General features: G+C 42.0%; 1 protein-coding gene across 9 annotated transcripts in view; it reads left to right on the forward strand.

The window, feature by feature from the left end:
• OSBPL3 (oxysterol binding protein like 3) overlaps positions 1-20,924 on the forward strand; it is a 103,767-nt gene that overhangs the window by 25,067 nt on the left and 57,776 nt on the right. For all 9 annotated transcript variants that reach the window (XM_048511660.1, XM_048511667.1, XM_048511666.1 and 6 more), the window contains exon 2: positions 11,180-11,409. In XM_048511660.1, the coding sequence (XP_048367617.1) occupies positions 11,317-11,409 (93 nt within the window). In that variant the 5' untranslated portion in view covers positions 11,180-11,316. The remainder of the gene's footprint in view (positions 1-11,179; positions 11,410-20,924) is intronic.

The raw sequence follows: 20,924 nt of genomic DNA on the forward strand, positions 1-20,924 counted from the left end.
CTAACAAGAGTGGACAGTAAGCTATGAAATATTCAAAGGCTTCAGCAAAGGGACTAACAGGCACGCAATAAAAGAGTCAGTTTCTGTGTTCAAGAGTGATTTCAAATTGAAGCTTTTAAAGCCTAGACAGAAGCATTTCTTGTGTTTTTCAGATAGGCCCGTGAAAGAATACTGTCTAAATGCTACCACACATACAGGGAAGCTGCTTTCTCTGGCAAACAGCAAGTATTGAGCTCATGGCACAAGTTATGGGGATCTCCACATATAATTGTTCTCTCTCATCAGGGATTTATCAGCTTTAATATCTGCAAGGCAACACCATAGACTCTGTGTATGTTCCATTAGGAGATTAGAAACGTGGAAGGTTAAAGGCTTTTGCTGCTCATTTTATTTAGGGCGTGTGGATGAATCACCCTTTTTATTTGCCAAGAGGCTGACCTATGTTGTGCATATTAGAGGCTGATCGCAGTGACTGCAATGCATGGAACTTCTGCTTGCAGAAGTCATCTTGCACAACTGTATGAAAGTGCTTCCAGGCAATTGGGTTCACCTTTCACACATATATTATTTAGCACTGTGCAGTTTGATAAGCGGGTAATATAACCTATTACAAGTTGTAAGCAATATGAGTGTCACACTTATATCCAAATAACCATGGCATTTCCAATTTGTGGATCAGGATAGTGCTGTCCTTGTATGTAGTGGGCCTAAAGGGGTACTAAGGAAATGTGTGTTTGGAGGCCTGTGTTTTTGTGGCAGAGCAAAAACTGTTATGATTTCTGTGTTCTGCTGTCTAAGATAGTAACAGCTATTGGGAAAGACCTTTTTGTGCCTGAAATCCTGGCAAGTTGGTGACAGTCAAAATGGACTGAACTAGAGACCAGTAGACAAACTCTGTCTAAAACAACATCATATATTCATATTACTGTGGGTTTGACACCCAGTTACAATGAATGGGTCTATACTGCGGGCTTGAAGTGACTTGCCTGGTTGGAGCCAGGGCCTATTACAAAAAATGTTTATTTTATGGACACCAATTGTTAAGAAATGGCTTTGTTCAAGTGTCTGTCCAAGATTAGGAAATCAGCTAGAAGGTAATCTGGAAGACCTCATCCTGAGATCCTGGGAAGCCACTGCCACTCTGAGTATACAGTACTCCTCGTTAGAAAGGAGGGATCAGGTGTGCTCATTATAGAAGAGCAATTTGAGAGAAAAGTAAGGAACAGTAAGTTTGCAAAAGCACCAGTAAGCTTTGTGTGTTTAGGATATCTCTATCTGATGTGGATTATTGTATCTGTTTTTCTGCTCCACTTGTATCCCACCCTTCCTTCAGGGTGGAATAGATGGATCTTCTCCCTGACATGTTCTCTCAGTAACCTTGTATGATAGCTTAGGCTAAGAGAGCATCTGGGTCAGAATCATCCAATAAGCTTATAGCAGAGTGATGATTTAAACTCAAGTCTCCTTAATTGTAGTCCAGCAAAGAAAACCAGCCCAGGGAAGGCTTCCCTTGGAAGTGGTCTCTCCATGGGAAACTGGAGAGTGCATATGTTCTTAATATTAAGGTTACTTTTGAGGAAACAGGCATTGGGAGAATCTGGGCTTCCTGGCACCAGATTCAGGGACATATCAGAACCTGTGTGCCTAACCCCTGCCTGTCTTGATTGGTACTGTCTTACACTGAATCAGACCATTGGTCCATGAAGGTTAGTACTGTATACTCAAAACGGCAGTGACTTCCCAGGGTCTCAGGATGAGGTCTTCCAATCACCTTCTAGCTGATTTTTTTTAACTGAAGAAGCTGGGGATTGACCCTGGCATGCAGAAGGTCCAGGGTTTGATCCCCAGCATCTCCAGTTCTGGATGCCAAGCAGGTGTTGTACCACTAAGTCACAGCTATCTGAGTAGGGAAGAAAAAGAGCTTTCCAGTGAGACAACAGCTACCTATATATGCAGTTTTCTATTGCGGAGGGAAAGGGGATCTTGAGGCTATGGAGATGTAGTTGTAGAATGGTGTGGACATTTTATAAATATGCAGACTGTTACCTTTTTAAGATGTCCTTCATCCACTTGCTTAGTACCTCTGTAAATATCAATAGCTTTTCATCCTCACAGAAGCTTTCATTTTGTTACTGTGCCTTGTGGTTTTCATAAATTATAACATTGAACATTTTAGGTGCCATAAAACCAAAACAGTCTAAAACTGTCAATCTAAAATACGAGGTACAAGGGCTCTGGGATGTTTTTCAATGTTTTAAACATCTGTCTTTGTTTTGTCCTTCAATTAGTGTTGAAACAAAAAAAGAACAGATGTCAAAACAACATATTGATTGAATGCCTGCTTTTGAGATTATTTATGTACCTGAGCCATTCAAGTTCAGCAAAACATTTTCTGACTAGTTGAGCTAAACAAGTATGGGGTGGGGGGTGTTCCTCAGTTTCCCTAAATTAGATTCTTAATATTATTTGTCAATCTGCTGAGACTCTGGGGGCTACATGCGCCGGGCATATTCCTGTTAAAAGATTGATTCAGCAGAGCTTCTTTGTTTGGGTGCCGTACATCTTCTGATGTGTAGTGGAAACTGGATTTCCCTACAGGTTAGCTTTCTGTTAATGTTTAGAAATTAGTCTATTGATCCCTCGTGTAAACTGAAGTCTCCTACTTCTGTTTCTGTGAGTATGCTGGCTGACTTCACTGATTGTGGGTCACTAGAGGAACTCTGGATGGGACTTAGAGGATTTGAGAAAACAAGAACCTTACAACTCTGCAGTAGCTTGAACGTTTCTCAGAATGGGCAGTAACTGCCTGGCAGAAGAGTGTAGACAAAAAAACAGCAGCCAACAGTTCAGAATTTGCAGATGGAGAGCTGTGAGATGTGAAGGTGGAGAACTTTAGTCCCTTTGGTTTCTGGTATGAAGTAACAGATCAGCTGTCCTGAAAGAATGCCTGTTTATGTAAACTCGGCTAGTAATATAAACCCTCTACTAGCGCTAATCCTCAAGACTCATAACAGCATTTTTTAGTTTTCTGGTGTGGTTCTGTTGGTAGGGCCCTGTTTAGGCAGAGATTCTCTTTTTGCCGTATTCTCTTTTTTAATGCAGATTAAGTCAGTTCCCTCTTATTGTAACGCTGCTCATTGGGGGAAAGGGTCTGTTGTATTTTGGAATGTGCATTCATCATTGTGCTGTTTGTTTATTTTTCACATACTTCCTCAGCTACCAGCAAGCAGTTTTTTCAGATAGAAAACAGATACACCAATGAAAATTAGTCATCATACCCAGTTTTGATGTTTTCTGTGTTTCTTTGCATGCTAGGTGTCTTCAGAATAATAATACTTCAGTACTTGAAAGTGTTCAGTGGGCCTCACATAATTATCTCATTCTGAGGTACACTGGTCAATCTGCTTTCAGTTTCAGTAAAGAAGGCAGACAATTAAGAAAGTTAATTAGGCAAGCAATTTGACAGTGCTAAAGCCTTACCTAATATTCTCCAAAGCCAAGGATGTCACCTGTGTGAAGTTCTCATCTTCCCCTTTTTGTTCTGTTATGGTGGCATTCCTTGATAAAGGAAAGAAAGAGAGCTGCTTGTCTTTTAGTAGTGCAGCAGTCAAAGGAAAGCCTAGAAATATAGGCAGAAATATGGCCACCTATTATAATTGCAGGCGTTTCCATTCAGGAACTTGTGCATTCATTGGTGGCCAAAGTCACTGCTTTGGACTTCTCTAGCTGAACAACCTGTAGAGTATCTCCTCTTCCACATGAATTTAGCTTGTCTATTCTGTAAGGCACCTAAGAGGTTGGATTTGTGCAAAGTAGGCAGCAGGCTGGTCTTCTAGCTCAACTCCTCTTTACAGTTTGATACAATTTCTCTGTTAAATTATAAACTGCCTCTGGCCTTCCAAGATAAAATCCCAACCAAAATTACTGCTCTATGAACCATTCATGTTTTGTAGAAACCTCACCTAACATTGGTAAAAACTATTATTCATTAAAACATTTCACAAAGTGAATTTATTGTTCTTGCTTAGAGCAAAAGGGTATCCTGACTGATGGGCGACTCTTCCTTCCAGATCTCGAGGCAAGACCTTGTTCCAGTTTCCTTTCTCCTCTGGTTGGAAGAAATGGCCTCCCAGTCAGTTTGCATTCTGGTACTGGCAAGAGGACTGCTGTTGACAAATCTGATAGTAGCAAATATAAGGTTAGAGAAGGTAGAAGTCTTGTGTGGCATCATACTGGTTTGAAAGGCCTTGGTTTTTATTGATGGCCTCTTTGTGAAGAGGCATGGTGCAAGACCTTCATCTCAAGACCTTAAAAATATAGGAGACAATTTTTGTGACCAAGCTTCCAGCCATTTCAGGCGCTCTGAGTTTAGACACCCAGAAATAAAGTGTTTTCTCAGGAATATGTCCTTTTTGTTCTTTCAACTATTCCTAAGTTTTCAGTAGCTCCACCTAGTTTTACAAACTTTTCTACCTTTTTTAGCCTATCAGAAAGGTCTGGTTAAAGTTCTTACTCAGCGCTGCTCAGCATTTGTCCAAGATAGGAATATTTTACATTCATCCAACTCTTTATGAAAAAAATATAAAACTAAAATCCAACCTCACTCAACGTACTCTGGATGAAAGTAAGGCATATTGAATGTGACCCCTTCTTGGCTGTGTACAACCGTCAGAACATGAGCCCAGGGTCTATGCACGTAGGCTGCACTCCAGATATCTATGCATCTGTACATGATGGCATGTAAGTGGGAAATGGGGCCAGCATGCTCATTCCCACTCCCTCTGTGTACAATTATTTTCACCCTGGATGTGTTGAGTAAAAAACACTGAAGTGATGTTACCTCATCTCACCTTACTAACATGCATTTTGCTTTCTGTTGTGCTCAAGAATTTTGTTGCTTTCCTTCTGCCCCAAACCAACATTTCTAAGGGGAGAAACCAACACACCTGCACGTTTGAAGAGCACTATAATTTATATCTGGAGTTTCAGTATATCTTAATCCAGAGATTACCCTGGTAAGGGGGAGATCCAGACAAAAACCCTTAAATAATTGCCTGGAACGTGGCATGAATTTTCACATCCTTAAGGTTCCAGCAAGTGAAGCATGGGAACTGTAATTTTATTGTAATTTCCAGCACCTGGGTTCTTTATCAGCTGTTGCAGGTCACAGCTCTGGTATTTTTTGCTAATGCACAGTTGAATTCCCTCTATTATTTCATAGCAGACCTAAACCAAACTTTGAAAGAACATGGAGCTGAGTTGGAACTCATTTTTTTTTTACAAGAATCAGCATCTCCTCTGTTCAGAAACTCTGTGTTTCTATTTGTGGCATTCCATCACTCTTGTTCAAGAATGAAAATGATCAACGTTTCATTCAACAGGCATTTATAGTTTTGGCCCACATTGCTCAGAACACCTTTGTACCTCTAAGCATACATCAGGTCTGAGGGGTTGATGCAGCTTTGGCAATAATGGAAACACATCCTTGGAGAACATGTGCAAGGATGTTGCATAGGCATCAGCATTTAATCAGCAATGCAAAGTACACAGCATTGACTCCTCCAGTGTGGCCTTTGGACCCTTCAGCAGATCCTGCTCATGTGATGCTGCTTGGTAGTATAGTATCCCATCAACCCTCCTCGGTCCATTGAGATTGGAATATGAATATTCCTTATATGTGGAGAAAGGGAGGTCATCATGCTCTGTCTTGTTTCAGGAATGGAGAAAATTATCTCTTGAAATCAGGATCCTGTGTTCTAATTTCAGTTAGGTGAGGCAATTCTTCCTTGTACTTATCACTGAGCTGTAATTCTGTTCTATCTGTCTGAGTTATTTGTACATAATTCTTTAGGCTGCCCTAGATGTGGGAAGGAAGGGCTGTTTACATCTTCTAGCTTCTTAGCAGATAGATACCTCCAGCTTTGGAAATAATATGAGTGGAGTTCTCTTGCATCATAGGAGGCAGCAAGTTGGATTTAAGCCCTACATTGGAATGCCCTCCCTACTTACAAGTAGTTCAAACACTCCTAGAAAGTCCTATGTTTCATTTTCACAAGAGCAGTTAACTCATTTGTTTTTGTAGCTAACATAAGTACCTATCCTTTTGATGGTCACAGGATCTTTGTTGTTGTAATTATGCTTTAAAATACACGTGGTGTTTTTCTGGTTAGTTGTGTTTCTAAATGGTCAGAAGCCCACCTCTCGTTTCCACTAAGCTCACTTTCTGTGTTTCCATGCTGTATGAGCCTGTAAACCTGTAGGTCCATGTACCTTGCAGTTGGGAACTGGCATCACATTTCTGTGATGATTTGGATTTAGGTGCACAGATGGAGGTTGAAAATTCCCCTTGGAAATATATAGATGGGTGGCAGTGGAATGGTTTCTCTTTGCATCTAGTTTTTCTCATCCCTGTTTTTGGTGGACGATGTATCATTTCTCACAGCACCAATATTAACATAGTCCTATATCTTTAGCACTTTAAAATTTGTATGAAGCTTTGCTCTATATGCCAAAATCTTCCAGAGTTCACCTTTCCAGAGTTCACCTTCCAAATCAAGCTGTTTGTAGAAGATGAAATTTTGGAAATGGAAGGAGGGTAGCGTAGGCTTGCTATTTGCCTGCTTTAGGAAGGCGATCCCCTTGCAGTTTGGACCTTCCACCTACCCATGTGTCTGTGCTGGCAGGAGACATGGGGGTGGGGTGCAAAATGATGTTGTGTGAAGCATCAATGTCACTTCCAGATGAAAACATCAATGAAGCATCAATGTCACTTCCAGGTGAAAACCCAGACATGATGTCAGTGTATTAGGGAATGCTTTGAAATTCAAACCAAACTCAGACAATATCATTTCTGCCCCTTTCTCCACATAGGGATGTTGCGTTCCTTTTGCTGGTTCAAGGCTAGCATGAAATCCTTCTCTTAGGGCTGATATCCTCTGAAAAGTTTCTCTGTCTCCTGCATTTCTTTCACATTCATAACATGCATCTCTTGCTTTTTAAAAAACTGGTTTCATGTTTTTCTGTCCTTGTCAGGTCTTGTCATCTTTTTTTTTTAAATGACTCCATGGAGTATAAAACAATCCCTGGTCAAACAATCCATGGTATACAGCATTGCTACCCAGTTGCTCCAGACCTTTCTTTGTGCACTTAAAGTACTCTTACTAACAATGGCTGCAAATAAGCTTGTTTTCTTTCTCCGTGCCATTTAGGGAGAACTGCATGAATGATGAAGTAGGTGGTATTTATAGTGACTGCTTTGTATATTCTAAAAATACAGTGGATAACCACTGGGTGAGAGATGAGCCATAATTCCAAAAAAGTCTTGGGAAATGCTAAGCAATGACAAAAACTTATAAATGCTCCATGGCAACTCCTCTGCCAGTTTGCTTCAGATTTTTCATTTAGAGAGCCAAGAGGGTGGAGCTGGGAATGAAATCATGCGTTGCTATATGGTAATAGTACAACAGATTGTGGAAGTGAAGCAGTGCTTATAGCCTAATGCCAAGGTTTTAAAAACCATTTTAAATTCTAGTTACCTCTGTTGGAAACGAACAATGTATTTGGAATTTGGCACCAGTTAGCTTGTGTGTTTTTTATGCTCTTTTGGCTGCATGTTAATAGTATTTACTGACATTGTATTAGCCCTTCCACACAAAAGAGAGTCAATAAAATAAATGACCAGGGGCCTTTAAAACATGAGCTCCATTTGCAAAATGTGTTGTGGCCACGGGGGAGAAAAAACTTAAAAAGGTTTGCAGAGAGTTAAGATCTGTGAATTGCCTGAAACTCCCATTCTAATCCTGTCACACACTGAATTGAGAATGTAGTCTTACTTTTGCTTGCTGTGCAATCCTAAGGAGAGTTACACCCTTCTAAGCCTATTGACTTCAATGAGCTTAGATGGGTGTAACTGTGCTTTACATTGCCCTTCCAATCCTTTATGTAACAGTTGGCTTGGCTGCCTGAATCTGCTGTGCAGGTGAATGTTTACTTTCTGCCATACATTACTTTCAGCCATCCCCTGCTTTGGGCCACTCCCCCCAGTGTTTTCAATTGACTGTTGGCACTGAACTGAGGTCTAGCCCCATCTCATCAGCAACATGTCGACATCACTTCTGGTATTCATCACGAGTAACATCATCTCATCATTGGGGATGTTCTGGCATTCAGGCAAACACTCAACACTTAAAATGACTTCTACTGCAGAGTTTTTGCCCAAATAGCAGTGTCACGACATTATCAGCAACATGATGACTTCATTTCTGGTAAGTGCCAGAAGTGAGCTTGACACGTTGCTGATGGCATGGGGTCTAGGCCTCAATTTGCCTCTGATAAGTTCCTTCCTCATCCCCTCTCCCCCTGCTGGTTGCTAAGGGGGTACTTGGTAACCCTAATGTGGGTGTGAATTCGTATATCTTCTCAGAATTGTCTTCTTGCCAGAACAGTTAGAGAGCAAGTTGGTCACAGGGTGGCAGGAGCTGTGCTGTTCCTTCCTGTCCACCTTTCTGAGACATCCACGGAGGTGGGCCAAATGAAATTATGCCTAAACAATCAGATGTCTAGAGTTCCAATAGGATGAGCAGTTGTGTCTTGCTTGCTATCTAGATCAAATTCTAGTAACTTCTAAATCAGATTCTACTACTGGTGAATATTGTTGACGTATTTCATATTCTGTTGTTGTGGAACATCAAAGTTAAATGTTACCCATCAGTTTGCTTTGACTGTCAAAATAAGGAATTGGAGAGGGAACCAAAATTGTTCTTTAAAAGCCTTTTGGAGGTGAATGGAATCAGCACTTAAAAATGAAGACTTCTATGCATAATTGAAGGAATAGTAATATATTCCTCCATTACAGCCACAAGGTTCAGTTGTTTAGAATAGCATTGGTTAAGATTAAAATTTGCACAAGTGATTCTGCTCTTGTTTGGTTTTTTTCTTTAGAAACAGTTGCTAATGCTAACAGTTGCACCGGTGTCCTCAGAGAGGTTGTGAATATGCAGGTACCTGTTGCTAACTATGTGGCAAGCTTTGCCTACCCATAGATCAGTTCTGAACTGCAAATGTATAGTATGACAATGGCTCAGAGTTCTGCTAAGTCTTGTATTACATTTCAAGCACACTAGACAACTAACCGAGTTCTAAAATATTTAGTGGTGCTTTCAAGTCACAAGGTTATCATTGTATGAGATAGCATTCATTACCAGCCAAATTATAGCACCCAACCATTATCCACAAGTCAGTGAAAACTTTGGATCTTCTCCCAATCACATCACATTTATATCATGACCTTCTCCTAAGGAGCCAAGGCAGTGTACATAGTTCTCCGCCTCTCTGCTTTGGCTTTGCAACAACACTGTGAAAAAGATAAGAAGACTGAAAGTAACTAAGTTACAGTGAGCTTCATGGCTGGTAGGAATTTGAACCAAGGAGTTCCTGGTCCTAATTTGGTACTATAACTCCACATCACACTGTTGTTGTTGTTTTTAAATGTATGTTGAGTTTACATACAAGAATTAATATAATATATAGTGTTATGATCCCAGGATGTCTTCTCAATAGACTACATCAAAGTGAAGCCAAATCTAGGTTCAGGTTCACTGGAACAAACATGTATTGCCTCTTGGCACACAAGTTGGTTAAAAAATGGGGCAATCCTGAGAAGAGTTACACACTTCTAAACGCACTGACTTCAGTGGACTTAGAAGGGTATAACTTTTCTTGGGATTGCCCCATAAATATTGCAGCAGTTAATAACCACAGGTGGCCAGGCCAGTGGCAATAATACAGTATTAGTCTTCACTATAAATGGAAAGCAAGAATGTGAGAAATATGGCAGTGTTGACTGGGGACAGGGAGTGTGGTATTATAACACACCCATGAGGCATAAGGGAATAAAAATGTATGATATTCTCTGCATGCATTTGAAGCACAAAGAAAACTTGCTCCAGATGGTGTTGTCCACGCTTTTATAAAGCATATTTGGACTCCATAAAACAGTCACCAGTCTGTCACTCTGAGATAATTAGATTGTTTCACACCCTTAGAAGAGCTATTTCTAAAATATGTCTTTGTGAATCCATCTCTGTTAATCTAGACTGGCTTTTTCAGTCTTTTCCCTAATCATCTTGTTGCCATTCAAAATTTTGCTTGGTTGAACACTGTGCTTTGTGTAACGAAATGGTAAAATAAGAACATTCCCCCTCCTCATGTTTGCAAAAGGTGTAACCCTTTAGTCTAGTTTATGCAAAGTGAGAAGAAGCTGTTACCATGGTAACATGCTCATGTTATACACTGTCACACTGAAGGGAGGGGGTCTGGCAAGGATTTTATTCATGTTGCTACCCCTGCTGCTTTTAAACATCCTTCTGCCAGGATCAATAACCTCATCATCTGCCAGTACTGCTGTGCTGTGGCAGTTAAATTTTTTGTGTGTCATTTCCCTAATCCAAGTTGGCATTTTTCATTCACATACTTAATTCCCCATGTGGGTGAGCCACCATTGTCAGCTATGTTCAAATGCATAATTAAATCTATTTCCACAAGACTAGGTGAGTGAGTTTGGCCACTTAAGATGGCCATAGCATTAAATATTTCTGCAATAATTTGGCTGGAAGATACTAAGAATGGAGTCTATGGATACAGAACTGCAAAGTAACCCCACAGATCAGCTTCCCTAACACCTTTGCTGCAAAACAGAGTATCTCGCACCTACAACATCACTGAGAGCTGATCAGCATTTGCTAACATTATAGTCCAGCAGAGTAATATATTTGAAGTCCATTGAAGCCAACTGTCTTAGAAGGGTATAATTCAACTTATGATAGTACTGAGTTTGAATCAGCTTCAGCTTAAGTCTCTGCTATTAGCTCCATAGGTAGCCTTAAACCTACATTATGGGTTTGCTATAGGGATTACTGAGAATCACTATGAAATGTTCTTAATAGTACTACTATTAATAGAATTCCTAATCCACCTTCTTTTTGAAACTCTCCAAGAAAGTAAGTTCCAAATGTGTAATTAATTCTTTCCTGTCACTTTAAACCAATTTCATTTTTTTTAAAAAAAACCTGGCTATTACCTTTCACCACATTTACTAATTGTATAGCAATTCTGCCAGAGTGGATTTCTGAAAAGGTACAGTATTGACCTGCATCTTGGGTGTTCTTTTTATCTCTTTTAGGAATCTTCTTGGAGCGTCAAGAATGCCATTGAATTGCATTTGTGGAAGCGATGACTCTTGCCTTTCTTTCCTATGTCTTCCCATACTTCCAATAGTTCAGTAGTTGAATTGATACAAAAGAAACCCTCTCAAAGATCATGACTGAAGAAAAGAGCCTTGGTGTGTCTCAAAAAGTCTTGCCACCTTCACGGAGTACCAGCAGCTGCTCCTCTAAACAAGGGAGCAGACAGGTAAATGCACATCTTTTATAAACCCCAGTTTGCTTAAAGCCTTATTGTGATTATGAAATATACAAACCAGAAGGTAAATTTTATGTTTAACTTCCCAGTGGTGGTTTGCCAGATTTCAGCTTGTCTGGCTCATTCACATGAGTAAATTGGTATGAAATGTGAGGTAGATCCTGGATAGATTTGTTATATATGAGTTGTTTCTATGATGGCTGCAGTCTGTCTGTTTGTCAACTTGGCCTTCCCCATGTTGGCATCACCAACATTCTCCTTTGAATGAAGGATTTGGTAGTAAGTATATAATGTTGTTGTTTAATTGGGCTCCTGCTGGAAAGATTAGTGGAAAGCATGCTTTACTACATTTATTGGAAAAATATCCATGTTAGCAAAATTCTGGCAAAGCTCCTACTACCCACTGGGGCTTGAATGACATCAGCTGAGTCGTACTGTGGTTGCTTGGATAAATCCAGATAACCTTCAGCTTGGATAAATCCAGATAACCTTCAGTGGAGGAAGTATGGCCTGTTTGAACCTAGCCAATGTTGTCCATAGTATGGGAGTTCTCTTGGACCCAGGTTACTGCTGCATGTGCAGGTGGCATTGCTGGCTTATTCAGACCATTGAGAACATATCTTGCCAATGATGATCCAAACTGCTGGTTCTTGCCATTAAAGTATACACGGTCTGTAATTTGAGCATGTAAAGGTTCATCTGCTCCAGTATAATTCTGCCCAGTTGCTGTGATTCTCTTCAGAGGCCCAGTGGCTGCCCCTTTTTGAGGTAAGGGGACTGAACATCAGAGATCGTTCTTTTTTCTGTTTGGTTGCCTTGTCTTTAGAGCTCTCTTCTTATAGCAGTCTATTCTTCATCAAGGTTGTTGACTTCAGGTGACAGTTTAAATTTTCCCAAGCACTGTTAATTAATAGGTCTGTTGTTGTTTTGGCTTTTAAAAAAAATAGCTCCTATTGTTTTTATTGTTTCTTCTACTATTGTGTTGTTTGATTTCTTTCTCAGTTCTTTTAATAGTGTTACTGATAACAATGTTGTGGGTTTTATGCTGTGACTTTTTATTGTCTTGTGCTGCTAGCTTCCTGTCATTTGAATTGTTATAAGCCCCAAGTTAGCTCGTTAGCTGAGACTGCAGAATAAAAATGACTTAACAAGAAACCTTTTTATTGAAAATAAAAATACTAACAATGTACAAAAATTGTACTTGTAATCCACTTCTCTTTCTGATAGAACGTTTTTACATTACTGTTTGTAAATGGACTTACAGTGACATGGCCCATAATTTTTAAGCATTCTTGAATGTGTAAAATGATCCTTACAAGCATAAATTATATATCTTACTACTCGGTATTTTCAGTATTGGTATCCACATATTTCTTATTCTAGCTTTTGGCAAAAGTACCAGTTCTACAGACACATTGCAAGTCTTAGCAAGTATTGAATGTAAACATGAGGTTAGGAATTCTATGCTTTAAGTGCTCATCTCACATCAAAATTCAGTTTCTTCAGTTAGTCTGTCTCTGGCATGTAAAATAGTGTTAGAATTCATGTGTAGGCGCTTTCATTGCTTCCTTGCTTTAATACAGTCCTTAAAATGCATACCAATTCAAAACTGTTTCTAGATATGCCCTCCTAGTTGAGTTTCATAGTGATGAACCTAGTTGTATAAGTAAATGTTTCATGGTATGGCTGTGAGATCCGTGTACCCAGATGTCTTCACAACTCTTAAAATTTAATAGTATCAACACTAGTAAATAAAGCAAGATAAAATCCCAAAGCTCTGACCTTACAAGCATAATTATGACCTTACAAGCATAAATTAGGCCAGGCTAGCCTAATCTTATCAGATCTCAGAAGTTGGATTAGTCATAGCTAGTACTTGGATGGGAGACCCTCCAAGGAATACCAGTGTCATTTTGCAGAGGTACTGCAGAGGAAGACAATGGCAAGTCACCTCTGTTAGTCTCTTACCTTGAAAACCCTGCTGGGTCGCCATAAGTCGACTGTGACTTGACGGCACTTTATACACATGTACAACACCATTCTGAAATCCTTGGGATATTAATAGTACAGTCAAGCGCATGTGCATGAACACACATGCATATGAAAATTCAGAACTTTGAAGGACAATTGTGTCAAGCATGTGCATTTTGTTGAAAACTATGAAATAGTGAATGTTTTTAAAAAGAAATTGGACAAAGTAGAGATGTCGTGTTCTGTTTCCTGCAAAAACAAAAGTTCTCCATAGTTTAATCTCAGCATCTGGTTTCAGTGAGATCCTGAACTTGAATGTTAATATTCCATAGGCAAACGAAAGCCTGAGATTCCCTCAGATACCCAATTCTAAGTATTGAACTTGAAAAAAATCACAAGTAAATTGAATGTGAAATGTTATGATTTTGGAACCTAATCAATCTAATAATACCTCTAAATAAACTACTTCTAATCAAAGCTCATTGAAAGAGCCAAGTAGCAATAAATGTTTTCATCTTCTACTTCATTGAGATGGTGATTTGCATCTCCATTTCCTTCCAGTGTTGGCTGTAGCCAGATTCTCCGGCTTATTATTTGGCAGAGTTCACTGAAGGATAATTTCCAGTTGTGAACACAGTCTGTGCTGTTGATAAGAGTTAAGTGAATCAGATTGCGTTGAAAGAACGCTATTTAAACAGCAGCAGGGGAAAGAATGAACAAAGTACACATCTTGTGTATACACTGAATAATCAGATTTCCATCACTTGGGTTAGCATTTCCATCACTTCTTCTCACATACAAGTGTCACCCCCCACACAAGAGCGTCAAGAACTTCTGTACTTGGCTTACTTCAATCTACTGAGTTCCTGTCATCTGTGCACTAGAGAACTATGAAGTGTTGCCAAAGAAAATATTTGTGGTACATAAGAGAGATGGCTGGACTTGAGAAAACTGTCAGATGTAGGATTTTGTGTTAGTTTTAGTTTTGGGGAAGCCTGCTATTATTGGATGGCTGCAGTGCTTTAGGAGAATTAACCACCACCCTCAGACTTACTCCAAAATAAAATATAACATTCAACCATTTTGTTTTTATTTTTTAAACCCAGGCATTTTTAAAGCATGTACAAGCATATGTACAATTTGAGATACTTTGATTCCTAAGACAGTAAATCTGAGGCCATTTACTTCAATGAATTTATTTAATAGAGTGTTACTCTGCTTAGAATTGCACTGTGAATTGTAAAAAGAAGACTAATTTAACAATTTTATTTTTTAATTTTAAAATTGCAGTAAAGTATTAACAAGCTTAAACTGGTGCTTTTGTGAGGAAGGGGCGTGGTTCGGAGGTGCAGCCTCTGCTTTGCATGGAGAAGGTCCCAGGTTTAATCTCCAGCATCTCTAATTAAAAGGACCAGATAGGACAGACCTGGGCATTATACGGCCCGCGGGCCACATCCGGCCCGCTGGATGACCCTGACTGGCCCCCCTGCCATGCTGAGGACCGAGGTGCCTTTGAAAGCCCCGCAGAAACCGGTTGCCTTGGCTGCCGGCTTCTGCGGGGTTTTCAAAAGCGCCTTGCCCCCCTGCCTTTTGGCCCGGCCCTCCACAATATTTTCTGTTTCTTATGCGGCCCCATGGGGAAAAAAATTACCCACCCCTGAGGTAGGAGGTGATGGGGAAGACCCCTGCTTGAGACCCTGGACAGCCACTGCCAGTCTGAGTAGACAGTACTGACCTCAATGGACCAGTGGTCAGATTCAGGGTAAGTCAATTTTATGGGCCATCACAAATACCTTAGTTGATAGTGATGCAAAATTTTATCCACCTCAAAGCAGTTTTCTATAGATGTGTGTTTATACATGTACTTATAAGTGTGTGTTAAAGTGCCAGTAAACTGTCTGTTCTTTTGGCGGCAAGAAATGAACACTCCTCTGACACACTTGCTCGTATCATCTCTCCTTATATACCTGACTGTTCAAGAAAGGACTGATTCCATCAAAGGCAGAGTTATTACCACCAGTTCTCCTCTCCCTACCCTATTAGTCTGTTGATAGGAGGTAGGTTCATTGTTCCGTAACTTGTGTTTTAATTTCTGTGTGCCCAATTGATGGCTTTCTGTTGTTTTTACATTGTAAAATGATTTAAATCTGCATTGGGCAAAGAAAATCTGGTTAAAATAAATGAAATTCAAAATACCTCCCAGTTCACTTAGATTTTTCTACTGGGACACATTTACAAAGCAATCTTCTGCAGAGTTACTCCAGTCTAAATCCACTGCTTTCAGTAGGCTTTGATTGAAGCAACTTGGCATAGGCTTCCAGTGTTATTCTCTTACACTGTGCAGACTGATCTTGGCTTTTGCCTGACTGATTGTGCTTGCAGAATATTATCAAGAGTCTGATAATTAATTTGCGTTCTACCCTCTAGCTTTTTCCTGGATTGTTATGATGACCCGAGACATTTTATTAATGCAAGGCAACATTTACAACTGATACTGTGTTTTGTGCTTAAGGATCAGAGATTTTCTTGGCAAGCCACCTCTGTATCTGTAGTTCAGGAAAATCTCTAGCAAATGTATAACTGGCAAATATTGCCTTGATGACAGTATAGGACTGTACTGAGTATAGTTAAAAACAATCATGGTACCATGAGAGACATAGTGCCCATAATAGCTCTTGATGGGGAATATAAGGAAAGTGAAAAAGTGAAATCACGTTTAAGGCCAATTTTATGGACCATCACAAATGCCTTAATAGTTGTTAGTGATGCAAAATTGTATCCTCCTCAAAGCAACTTTCTATTTTTGGCACTTGCAAATGATCACTACAACTGACTGCATTTCCTTCTTGATGAAAGTCTGGCATTACTATCTGGTGTGTTCAAGGAGCTGTCAAGCCAAGAGCTATTCTAGCTCACTGCTTCATTTTTCTTTTGACCTAAAATAAAAACGTGGCCTTTGGGGATTCCATGCACACTGTGAGATAGGAAATAGGTGGCTTCTAGTTTATTACATTAAATATCGATTTGACAACCCTGGAAATCCAAGGTCATTTTTTTAAAAAAGACTAGCTGGATGGATTTAGAGGTCCATGTAGTCCAGTATTGTGTCTTAAACAATGGTCAGTTACCCAGCAGCATGTGCTGAAGAAAAATGTTCCTGGAGTTTGTTTCTAACATTTGCTACTAGAGAAAGAAAGTGAGGGTTTTTTCCCACTATAATGGCTAATTAGCACTGACAAACCTGTTTTCCATCATTTTGTCAAAATCCTTTTAAAACAAGGCAGTTAAACTTTTAAGCATTTTGCAGCAAATAATTATTCCAGAACTGTTGTCGACCCACGTGGTCAGCGCAAGAACGAGACGAGACGCGGAGATAACATCTGGTGGAGATCGCCAGCAGCGGGGGGCCGAGTCCGTGCTCCTAAGCGAGAGTCCTCATAGTCTGCTTGATTTCCTAGCACCTTTTATTGTTATTCTATCGTGTGGCGCAGGAGGGAGGACCAGGGAGTTCGGAGGAGCCGGAGTGGGGAGATCATCATGGTGACGCATGATCTCATCTTGGCTCACGATCTTGAGGAGAGGAAGTAAGCGTCTGAGCCTATTCCTCACCTAGGGCAAGACCATTGTCCCTAAGCCCGGTGATTGAGCCAGGTAGTTCCTGCCCCGGGACTCATGGGGGGGATGGGGGGGAGTGGGGATGCCCCGGTCACGACCAGCAAGGCCCGTGGAGTCCGTTGGCGTCCCAACGTTTCTATACCACGGTACTGCTGGGTCAACAGTGCATCACTACATCTCCCTCCCCTTTTACATTTTAGAAAAAGGGGACCAGAAATGCTAAGGGAGCGATTTAAAGGGGCGCTTGTCTCCCTCCGCCATCTGGTCAAACTGGACCAAGCTGCTTGTGTAACATTAGAACTTAAGGCTCTGTGAGAAGGAAATTGAGGGTTTCTTACACCACGTTACAGGCAATATTAGACATACATTGAGCGTAAACAAGATCCGATACTTGAGGCATACAATTAAACCAATGCAGAGCTGTACAATAATAGCACTCAACTCATCCCTCCCGCAGCCAGCTAACAGAGGGCTGTACCACCAATAGACAAAACATCATACTTCAGATTAGATACAGCTTCCAGCAATTCGAGCACTTTCATATGGAATCAATTGGGAATTATCAGAAAGATTAAAACAACACATATTATGTTTATTATCGCCAACCTTGGTGATGTAACAACAACAAGTAATCCAATAGCGGCACGATTGTCTAGGGTCGGCAGCTCGAAGTTCTGCTGGGCTGAGGAGGCCAGGAGGTCCAGAGCGGTGGAGGTGGAGATGATGGACTTCATGAGGGCACAGGCCAGCCGGCATTTAATAGTCTTAACATTGTAAGAAGCCGAGTCGGGGACTCCCCCCCACTGGGGGAGTGCCAAGGGAAACATACTCATGGCTTTACAGGAGCCGCCATGCAGCTACGGCAGAGGGGGTCGAGGGAGGCGAGGAGGCGGCACCGGTGCTTGGGCTCCCCGAGGTGAAGCCTGATGCAAAACAATGGTGAGACTGACGTGAGAGTCCGGCAGGCAGATAGGCGAGGAAGGCAACAACCAGTACTCAACAATAATTCCCTTGGAGTCGGCTCAATCGGGCATAAAGGGAACAGGCATCAGACATTGCTAAGTGCTGTAGCAATATATACAAAGGCGTGCATGTTTGTAGATAGGCTGACATCATATAAATAGAAACAATAAACATAGCTAAACAGTACATGCAGGGCTAGATGTAGAAAGGAAGGCAAACCCGTGGTTGCACTTGTTGATGTCCAGTGCATAGCTCTTTGGCTGTTTGACTACCAAAAGCTACAGAGCGATGGTGTTAGAGTCCATAAGGTTTCTCAAGAGCGTAGAGAGCTACTGATAGTCTTTAGCATTACGGGTTCAGTGACTCTCCGCGAGCAAGGTTAATGAGGAAGAAGCGTGTTCCGACAATATTTCCAGCGGCTGAAAACATGGAGGAGAGTTCAAGGGTTAATCTATCAGGAATGTTCCTGGCTGGCAATTCAAGTTCAGCCAGTGGGCGGCTTGAGAGGAGAGTGGCTGTAGATGAGGGAGCAGCGACACACAGCGTCCAACTGCTTGATCCATGGCTGGCTCCAGGGCTGCCATTCCCTGGGGGGGGGGGGGGGCAGCGTAGGGTTCTGCGATCTCTCCGTGGAAGAAGAATGGGTGTACTGGTTCCAGAGAGGTCCCTCTCCCATCACCCAGCCCAGGCTGGGGGGTGTTCCGGGCTCTCTCTCAACAGAGGCCCGGCCGAGGTCGGATCCTCCAGGGAGGCCCAGCTCCATCTCCGGCTGGGATAGGGCTGGCCACAACCTGGCGAGCTGGACTCCTGTATAGAAGAGAAAAAAACAAGCGGCGCTTTCCCAGGGGTTTTGGCGTGCTGGCTGAGTTAGTCGTTCTGCTCTATAGATGACAATGGAAAGCTGAGCCTGAGTGGGGGGGCGGGCAATTTTTTGATAGAGAATAGAGAGGTACGAGAATAGAGAAAGAGTACTTTGGATATGGTCTGCTGGATGAGACCTTGATTAGGTCAATAGGGGGAACTACTCCCCTTTCTTTCGCTTGTTTTGGCCAAGTTGCTAGCTTTTACGTTGGCGGTATTTATTCCGACAACGATCATTTGCCACACTCCAAGAAGTTTAAGAGATACAAGGCAGGGAATTGCCGAAGGCTGTTTAGGAGAAGGGAGAGGTCAAGTATCCAGGTGGGATGTTTGTTTGTAAACAATCCCAATCACCGTCTAAGGTGTGGGTTTTGCAAAAAGCAACTTAAACAATTCCTGATTATAGTCATATCATTAATCGCACCTATAGGAAAGATGTTGAGAAGATGCAAAGAAAACAGTTCCTGGGCTTGAGGGAGGTTTGGATCACGGGAGCAAATTGGGGGGGGTTTTGCAAAACCCTTTATCAGATCCTAGATCTAGAGGTGGGGTCGTCCCAGCCCATTAGAAAGAGGGAGGGTGTGCAGAAAGGAGGGCGGGGGGGGGGGGGGGGTTTGGAAGTCAGCTCTACCTTCCCCTCCCGTGAGGGGGCTTTTGGCGGTTTGAGCTCGCTTCCTACCTCTCTCACAGCCGGAGGCTTTGTGTAAGATAGAATGGGCTAGAGACCCCCTTGGCACTAATGACTAGCCAGGGGAGCCGCCAGCAGAGGAGAATGTGGGAGCATGAAAAAATGTGATTTGACTTCATGTATAAACTTGCGCCACGCATAATGTGGCAGTGTAGGCTCAGATGGACAGAAGGAAAAGGTTCTCAGAGGAGAGGTTTTGAAGAAAAGTTTTGAAGGTTCTTAAACTAAGATGGAAGCTGACTTGAAGCAGGTCCCATCGGTATCCTAGAGAACAAGCACGAAGCTGTGTCCCGTTTAAGTGAGGATGCTGTAATGGGCTAAACCTTTCAAGGCATTAGCACACATAATCAGAAGGGAGAAAAATTTTAATTGAAGCACAAGAGCATAGCTTAGAAGCAATGGAAAAATCCCTATGAGGGGAAAAAAAACTTTAGGAGGTCTCTTGAAAGGGGCAAGACACTTACAGAACAGCCACATGGGCATACAGAGCACATATAAAGAGTAGCGCAGGAGGAGGTTACAGCTCTGATTTGGGAATTTTTACTCTCTCTGAGGTGCTGACGCATTTTGCTACCACTAGGGAGCTTTTGAGCTTAGGGCTTTACACGGGCTCAGGAGGCTATGAGAGAGATCTGGTTTGAACCTTACAGCTGGAGAGGGCCAGGGGCTGTACTTCTTCACGAGGGACCCTTTGGCTTGAGGCCATTGTCAGCGAGCATTCCCTTCCGTACCCTGTTGTCCTGTAGATTGGCTATGGGGGGCATTCTGAGGAGGAAGAGGTTCAAAAGCGAGCAGTCCCTCTCTCCGTCAGCATTTCTTTCATAGAGTTTCACCAGTGACTGTGGACTCTGCAGGATTTTGAAATGCGTGCCATTCTAGGGCACTGGCCCGGAGGCATGGTGACTTGGAAGTAGAAGGGAGCTAGGCAGAACTGGGGAAGTATAGGACGTAGAGGGGGGGAGCGAGCAACTTGAGATTTCTAGATTAGCTGAACTTAGATTAGACTCAGGTGAGAGCATAGAGGCAGGGTGTTCAAGGTGAGGCTTGGCAGTTTCGCGGGATGTTTGTGCATACTTGGATGTGGATGCTGGCTCCCTGGTGCATGGGGTCGGATGACCCTCTGGGATGATGAACAACCCCTGTTCAGCGGCCGGGCTTTTGGCAAGACCAGCCTAATGGTCTCCGTGGGGATGGGATCACTATACTGAAAGGCTGGAGCAGCGAAGATCTCTGCTGGGGAGCTCTGGGGAAGAAGGGTTTGAGGTGCGGATCTTGGTTCCGGGCACAGGGAGATGCCCAGCTAGTCTCGGAGCCTGTGAGCATTAGGGCGCCAGGTCTTAGACTTTCCTGTGGGTCTTAGCCCTCTGTGGAGAGACCCTCCTCCTCGTCAGAGGTTGTAGGCCCCGCC

Source organism: Sphaerodactylus townsendi, linkage group LG11, assembly GCF_021028975.2.
Source record: "Sphaerodactylus townsendi isolate TG3544 linkage group LG11, MPM_Stown_v2.3, whole genome shotgun sequence".
Classification (NCBI taxonomy): Eukaryota; Metazoa; Chordata; class Lepidosauria; order Squamata; family Sphaerodactylidae; genus Sphaerodactylus; species Sphaerodactylus townsendi.